This window comes from Dama dama, chromosome 13 (genome assembly GCF_033118175.1).
Source record: "Dama dama isolate Ldn47 chromosome 13, ASM3311817v1, whole genome shotgun sequence".
Taxonomy (NCBI): Eukaryota; Metazoa; Chordata; class Mammalia; order Artiodactyla; family Cervidae; genus Dama; species Dama dama.
The window spans coordinates 74,874,824-74,882,852 of NC_083693.1; the positions used below are offsets into that span (position 1 = coordinate 74,874,824).

The 8,029-nt window shown below is 52.9% G+C and overlaps 1 protein-coding gene across 1 annotated transcript; it reads right to left on the reverse strand.

Moving 5' to 3' along the window:
* Positions 1-1,987: 1,987 nt before the first annotated feature.
* On the reverse strand, positions 1,988-7,998 carry BAG5 (BAG cochaperone 5). The gene is made up of 2 exons (XM_061159508.1): positions 7,738-7,998; positions 1,988-6,196 (listed from the first exon to the last, which is right to left on the reverse strand). Exon 2 carries the CDS (start codon positions 6,166-6,168, stop codon positions 4,825-4,827), a length of 1,344 nt encoding a protein of 447 aa, XP_061015491.1. The 5' UTR covers positions 6,169-6,196; positions 7,738-7,998; the 3' UTR covers positions 1,988-4,824.
* Positions 7,999-8,029: the final 31 nt, after the last annotated feature.

Consider the following 8,029-nt stretch of genomic DNA (forward strand, 5'->3'; position numbering starts at 1 on the left):
CGTGCCCACCGGATGGGCAGGAGGCCGCAGAGCCCACAGGTGGCCCGCCCTGCCACCCTTCCTCCCGCGTCCCGAGTCCCTTGGAGGACGAGGCGGGACAGTCACGTGGGCATGAGGCCCGGGAAGCCGGGGGCTACAGGGATAAGGGCACGGGAGTTTAAAGGGTTATTATACAAAAGCAGCCTTCTGCTGTGACCCAGGAGGACAAGGTGCGGCATTCCGCGTTTCTCAAGTGGGCAGTCGTGGGACCCGAGGCCTCAGAAGCTCTGTGGCTCCAGGGGGCCTGCCAACCATGAGCTGCCGGGTCCCGACCCTCCGTGCCCCCGGCCCCTTCCTGTCCAGCTGGCCCTCGTGGATGGAACTGGAGCCTGGGGTGGGCCCCTCCGAGTAGGCCCTGTGCTTGCCTGGGCCGCGGGCTGCCCTCCCGGTTCACCGTGAGGTCTTGGGCAAGTGAAATACATTTAGTACCAAAGCCTGCCTCAGAAGGGCTCCCAGAGTCTAACACGCATGTAAGCTCTCTCTCACGGGGCCCGGCAGATGGCACGGTTCATCCAGCAATAGCCTGAAGGATGAGGTGACACAGTGATAGCAGAGGCCCCCCAGACACGCGGACGGCCGGGTGCCCACCTGCACCTGCCCCCCGCAGGCCCACAGCCGGCGCCTCTGCACCCAGAAGACAGAGCCCCGCTGGGCCGCACCAGGCCCCTCAGCCCCTGGGCCACATCGCCGCCCAGCCTGCTCTGGGGTCTCCGCTGTCTCGCTCCTGACCAGCCTCGGGGGTCCCTGAGCCCCAAACCTCAGCCTCCCTGGCCTCTGGCGCCCACGTTCTCTCTCCAGCACACCTGCCCAGTTCCGAAATCCAGGTGTTTCTGCCCAAGACAGCGGCGGGATGGCTGGCTCACCGCCGCGTCTGGCTGAGGCGCACTGTGCTGTCCTCCGCCGTGTCCGACCCTTTGCCCTTGGCCGCCCCACGGACTGTGGCCCGCAGGCTCCCCTGTCCACGGGATTTTTCAGGCAGGCATAGTGCAGTGGGTTTCCATCTCCTCCTTCAGGGGATCTCCCTGACCCAGGGATCGAGCCCGTCTCCTGTCTCTGGCACTGCAGGCGGCGTCTTGACCCGCTGAGCCGTCGGGAAGCCCACGGGGCTGAGCGCGGCAAGGCCTTGACGACGGTTTCTCACGCGTCGGAGACCCCAGCCTGACGGGCCGCGCACAGCCTGGCGGTGGCAGCGGCTGAAGCTGTCAGGTCTCCCCCGAGTGAGTCTCTCTCCTGAACCTGTACGACTGACTTGTTTGTCGCGGCCCCGGCCCTGCCCAGGGCTGGCCGCACGGCTTCTCCACCTGAATCACCGGGAGGAACCCAGAGAAGACAGAGGGGGGGCTTGCAGGAAGAGGCTGGGGAGAGGCAAAACCAGCTGCTGCCCCAGAGTCGTGAGCGAGGGCGACAGGTCCTCGGAGAGGCAGAGCCGGGAGGCGGGCGAGGGCAGCCGTCCGGGCGTTTTGGAAATGCCGGAAGGACTCACCGGTCAGAAGCACCGCCGCCCAGCTGGTTGGGTTGGTGGAGCACGAGACTCTTTAACGGTCAGAAGTAGGTCTCCATTAATGAGTTTCCACAGCACACTAACGCAAACCTTTTCTCTGGGGAGAGGTTCTTTCTAGAACACTTCCAGAGCTTTCCCTCTTACATGTTGGGGCAACTCGTGTGCGCAGCGGCCGGAGGGCACGCTCCCCAGGAAAGCCGGGCTGAGGCCACGCCTGCTCCGGTTCTCTGGCCCTCACACTTCCTGGGTTGTTTGAAGGGGAACAGTTACCCCTTTACCCACCCCCCCCAACTCTGGTCTGTGCTCACTGCAGCCGCCTCCCTACATCACTGCCCCCAACTAGAGTGAAGGCGCCCCAGGGCCCCGGCCAGCCCAAGGCACATCCAAGTCAGACAGGACCCGAAGGTGAGAACATGAGAACAGAACTCACACCTCAGACTCACAGCCTTTCTCCACTGCAAAGATAAGCTAAGAGATTTTTTTGTTTATTTCATCAATAATTAAGGGTATACTAGTATGTATATCTCAAAATAACACTGAATTATTTAAGACATGGTATTACAATAGTCACACGGTTGATGGAGGGGGATGGGAACCAACACACTGGAATGACACACCTTTATTACACATTGACATCAATGGCAAATATTTCTCCAATCATTCTCAAAAACACTATGAGTTAAAAGCTAAAGAGCTTTGTTTAAAAAAACCTGTATGTACAGGATAAGCTTAGAGCCTCAATAAAACATTAAAAACATGCCAAGTAAAACAAATGACAAAAATACTGGTTAAACCTTTCAAATATACTAAATCATGTCAAATATCAATATACTATACCAAGGCAGTTCAGCAAAATAGAGCATTAAATTGTACTTAGTAGACACATTCATTACATTTATTCTCATAACTACTTCATTATAGGCTGATCAGTTCACTTGGAGAAAGAATGACCTGAAAGCAATGCTGAGGGGAAGGTAAAGAAAGCAAACATTGCCAGCCACTTTTTTTTGCATGAACAAGTATGATACAGTTTAATGCAGACCCAAGGCCAAACACTTTGAGGGGGTAGGTGGGTTTTACTTCTAGTACAGATTCTCTTCATGTAAGATCATAAAAATACAATACAATGCAGTGAGCCCAACTTAAAAATTACATGCAACAGCCCATGCTCACACGATGCCTCCCAACAAGGGACAAGGAAAGCTAAACCCAGTGTCGCGAGGGCTCATTAAGGGAAGAAGGTCATCAGGTACAAGGAGCTAGAGCAGACTGGAGTCAGGAAACATCACTCCTCAGCAGTCACTCAAGGCTGATCTGATTATCTCAGGGACCAAAATAATCCACGTGAGAAATCCGAGACAACTGGACGGCTGGTATCCTGTACTCACCCCGACGCTCAAAGCTGAGCCGTCTGAGCCGTCTCTGCGGGTCACGGGAAACTGTTGGAGATGAACAGGAGGGGAAGATGGGCTTTCAGATAACCGTGGACACTCAGAGGAAGTGCTGACAATGAACTTTCAAATCTGAAGTTAACGTGAAGCAGGAGGCCTGGTGCAGGATGTGGGTACGCCTGAAGTGAGGTTACTACCTTGATCGCCCACTGATATAACTCAAACTGTGCTTGAATTTAACAACCCTTCAAGATTTCATTTGGTTGGAATGAGCTACCAATAAGGGGCACTGAGAGCCCATTGGATGTGCAGATGGGAGGCTCATCACCCAATGACCTCCAATTACCCTTTGACCCCACTATCCTATAAATCTAGGGTATTTCTAGTAGGAAGGACATGTCAAGGGCTTTTCATTATTGGGCAGTACTGAGGCAAAGTGAAAATTCCTTAGGGCTACACATTTACTCTTTTAGGTATTTAGGGCTATTCCTTTATTCACCTTATTTTTTAGCTGTTTACAAAGTTAACAAATTAATATCTGAATGAAAACAATGAATTACTTCAGAGTTCAAAAGATGTACTCTGATACAATTATTTTGTGAGGGTGACTACAGAGCAGTTTGTTGTTATGATACTGGGGCAGCATGTTATCAAGGCACTTCAGAACTTTGGGAAATTCTTGTTTACATCAACAGGCAACTGTAAAACTTGTTCCTCAAAATATACAGAAATATGTATACCCTTTGGCGGGAGAAGAAAAATTTCACACAGTGACAGACCTTATCGGCCCTTTCAGGCACTAGAGAAACATCCACGTGCCAGTAACACGGGATGAGGAGCACAGCAGGGGCCAGGAGCTCAACAAGCTGGGAGACCTGGTCCTGCGCGGCTACTGACGGCCTCTGCTCTCACACGCATCAGGAATGTGGAGCGAGCAAGGCGGTCTGTTTCGAGGAAGCCCATTATGATACCTGCAGACTTTTTTGCTTATTTTAGCATAACCTGATAACTGGTAACTGATTTCCACTTTTCATTATCCTACTATGGGTGTGGGTGTTTTATCTTTTTTTTTTTAAGTTCATTAGCTTCATTTAAATGTTCTTATCCTTATTGATTTCTAAGAGAAATTGTAAGTTTAGATCTTACCAACAAAAACAACTTGAAAGTATCAGCTGGTGCTTCATCCCTTCTTTGCTGCAGTCTCAAAGGTGTTTTTGCTACTAATTTTCATAATTTTCTTATATTGCTCACAAAAATAGGACTCCCTCCCAAAGGCAGGGTACGGGGAACATACACTGTATTTCAAACCAAAGCATGTTTATCAAAGAACCAACCATCTAGAAAAAACACTCCCACCCTATTAAATTGGGTGGGACCACTGGGTTTTATGAATGAAAAAAATCTTCCTGCTTTATTTAGCATAATAACAAAACATATCATTGTACTGCGTTTGTGCTTGGACCTTACTTCTATTTAACCAAAAATTTCCCCCTTCCTCATAATTGTCTTAGTATTTATCACATATTTCTAGATTCTGAAATAGCTGTATTTTAACGCTTGAACAACCATTAAAAATGTTTTAAAAGCTAAAAAAAAAAAAAAGGTTTAAAAGCTGCCCCATTTCATTTTCTGATTTTTTAAAAAACCCAAAAAACCACACCACAACATAAGGATAGTGATCCAAATGCAAAAGTTAATATGCTGTAATATTTGTTTTGCAACATCAAAAGCAGCAGATACTGAATATAATTTGCTTAAATCATTAAATACTGAGATTGATATATGCATGTATAAATCACGTTTAGGCTCAACGAACTGAAAACTCTCTATAGATACACAGACATGTGCATAAAGTGCAAAACAAGAATCAGCAGCCGCAGGCTCTCTGGCTGTTCAGTACTCCCACTCGTCGGACTTTAGGTCCAGATAGCTGAGGATGTTCTGCGCCAGCTTCACAGCCTGTTTCCGGGCGGCCTTACACTTCTCCTCGCCCTGCGGGTCTACCGCGTCTAGGGCGAGCAGTTGCTTGGTGAGCAGCTCTTCCAGGCGGATATAGTTCTTGTCGGTTCGATTGCCATCGAAGGAGAGCACTTCGCCCTGGATCTCCGACAGGTTCCCCAGCACGTCCCAGACCGCCCTGTGTGAGGGGTGCTCCTCACAAGCCAACAGCTTTCTTTTCTCCAGGGCTTCCTTCAAATCAATGTAGGTGATGAGGGTCTGCACTTCAATCACCGCTCTTCTCCGGGCTTCCCGGATGCAGGGGTTTTTTTCAAGACTCACCTCGTCCAACTGCCCAATCAAACCCTGTAGTTCTGTTTTGGCACTCAGGTACAATTCAGAAGGATTCTGTGCTTGGAGAAGTTCAGTTTTGATTTCTCTCATTCTCTTGAGGACCTTTTCTATTTTCAGAATGGAATGGTTCTGTCTTAGGTCAAATGCATACGTGGTGTCTGCTTCCTCTTCTAAGTCCAAGTATCTCAGTAACTGGTTGATGTCTTCCACGACCTCCTTCCGATAGTTTCTGATTTCCGTGTGGCCGCACACATCGAGAGCATCCAGGTCGGCCATCAGCCCCGAGAGCACACAGGACAAGTGCCTGCACGTCTCCTTGTTGTTCACGCCCATCAGAAGGGCAATCAGTGTGCCTCTAGTCTTGTTCACTTCACACATCACAGAGTTGATCTTGGCAACAGAGGGGTGCGCGTCTTCAGAGAGCGGCAGGGAAGGCTGCTTCTTCATGCAGTTCTCGATAATCTCCTGCACGGCACAGATTTTGGTTAAGGTGTGATACCGTGCTTTCCGCAGGGAGACCTTGCCTCCGGTCTTGACGTGTGTCAGTCTCAAAATGACATCCTGGATGCCTTCTTCAAACTCATCAGTTACACAGTTGCCTCCACTATAAAACGGCACAACCTTCTCTTTCACCAGGGCCTGCGCTTCTTGAAAAATGTTCTGTATTTCGAGCCGGTGTGGGTGGTTTGCATTCTGCTCCAACTCTTTGAGAAGACGCTCTGTCTCTTGTGCCGCCCTCTTCCTGGCTTGCTGAATATCTCCTTTCCCTTCAGTATCTACAGAGTCTATTTCGAAAAGCTGTTTTGTGAGAATCCTCTCCAGTTTCTTGTAATTCTTGTCATCTGACAGACCACTGAAACCAAGTACTTGCTGTTCTATGCTTTTTACCTCCTTTTGAATTTCCTGAAGCCTACTAATAGAAGGGTGTTGGTTTCCCATCTCCATACTTTTGTTGTGTTCAGTTTCACAAGCACTAAAAGATGACAAAAATAACTTGTTACACCACAAAGCCTGAAGAATGGTAACTGTGTATTATCTCATTCTAAAAAGATATGCTTAGGAAAGGGCCTGTTGTCACTGCAATCCAAAGACCACACTTCAGTACAGAAATCAGAGTCTATCAAACCCTCTCCTGCAAGCAACCTCCACATGGCAGTGATTGAGACTGGGTTATTGCACTGTGGAAGATAAGCTGGAGCGCTGGGGCTGGGAACCTCAATTTTCCTCAGTCGTAAAAGAACAGCGTGTGCCTACATAAGTATGGCATGAGGTTGAGCTGTCAGCTTGGAAAAAGCACAAGCACCTTAAGTCTTCACGGTGGAAACTGCTTTTTGGCAAGAGCAGGACACCTTTGTGGAAAGTAAACCAGTAGCTCTTCTAAACTTCCAGGCGTTTTGAGTACAGCTAGGCACCCCCACCCGGCCTAGCTTCCTGTAAAAGGAACTCAGCCACTGAAACACACACTAGGGGTTCGCACGCACTCGCGGAAGTCCCCGTTTCTACATGCCTCTCCACCCGTTAAACACTTCCAGAAAGACGCCCTGTTTCTCGCCCCACCCTTTTTGTACCTCATAAACCTTCCCTGCAGAGGCTTGAAATTCCACAGGGAAGGCGCCTCGCATTATGATAAAGGCACCAGCTTGGGCTTTGGAGGCCTAGTACCCCCTAGGCCCTGTTATACCACCCCCCCACTCCAAAACACACCCCAAGACAATGAGACAACGATGACTAACTCATTCATCAGCCTCCCATTGAGGCTCCAGAGTGGCTTAACGCATCCCCCCCCCCCCCCCCCCCCCGCCCACACACACACACATTCTTAGGTTTCTATCAAACGCTCACGGGCGGGGGATGGATGCTCAATCGAAACTAATCCCCTGTGGGTGTCCGAGCCAAGAACGCGCCTCCGGAGAGCCCCGGAGCAGCGGGCTGCCTCGGTTCTTCCCTCCCCTCTCGCCCTGCCCTCCCGGCACTTTACCCAGACGCGGTCTAAGCGGGCTTGGTCTTGGCGCCCCGCGGGTGAAGTGGCCAGGTGGTAGGTCAGCCCTTTACGGGGTGCGGCACCGGAGCCGGGCCCCAAGCTGCATCCCTCTCAGCCCTCCCGGCTAGGTCTGGACGGGGCAGCCGGTGAAGGGGCCGGCGGTGGCGGCGGCAGCTACTGGCCGCGGCGGCCGCTCCGGGCGTCTCGCCCGGACCCCACAACGCGCCCGCCGGCCTGACCTCACAATGGCCCGCGGGGGGAGGGGGCGGGCGCGCTCGGTCGGGCCGGGCGAGCAGACGGGGAGGGAGGGGACTCGGGCCCGGCCGGCTCGGGGTTGGGGGGCGGGGGGTCCGGCTCCCGGACCAGGCCCGGCCGCGTCGGACCCGGGGCGGGGATGGCGTCGACTCCGGCAGGGCCGCGGCGGGGCGTCGGGACCCGGGGGGCTGGGATCGTCCGGGGACCGCCCGCGCCGAGGGGCGGCCTTGCTGCCCGCGCGGAGGAAGAGGGGCCGCGCTGCGGCCGCCCTCGCTCACCTGTGCCGCCCGCGCCATGCCGCGCCTCGCCGCCGACGCCCCGCGACTCCGCAGCTCCCGCTGTCGCCCCGGGCCTGGCCGAACACCCACCCCCCGCCTTGGGAAAAACGTCTTCCGGCGTCCGCGCCGCACCTCTCCCCTGGCCGAGCCCGGCGCTGGCCGCCCAGCGCAGAAGCCGCCTAGAATGGCAGCTCCCGAGGAGCCGCCGCCCTGACGCGCCGTCAGTCCAACCCCTCAGCCTGTCAGATGCCAGGCGAGCGCACGGTCTGCCGCGCCGTGCCCTCCCGCGGAC

Bases quoted from the DNA above. Each gene is read 5' to 3' on its own strand.
- BAG5 (XM_061159508.1), bottom strand. From the start codon at position 6,168: ATGGAGATGGGAAACCAACACCCTTCTATTAGTAGGCTTCAGGAAATT.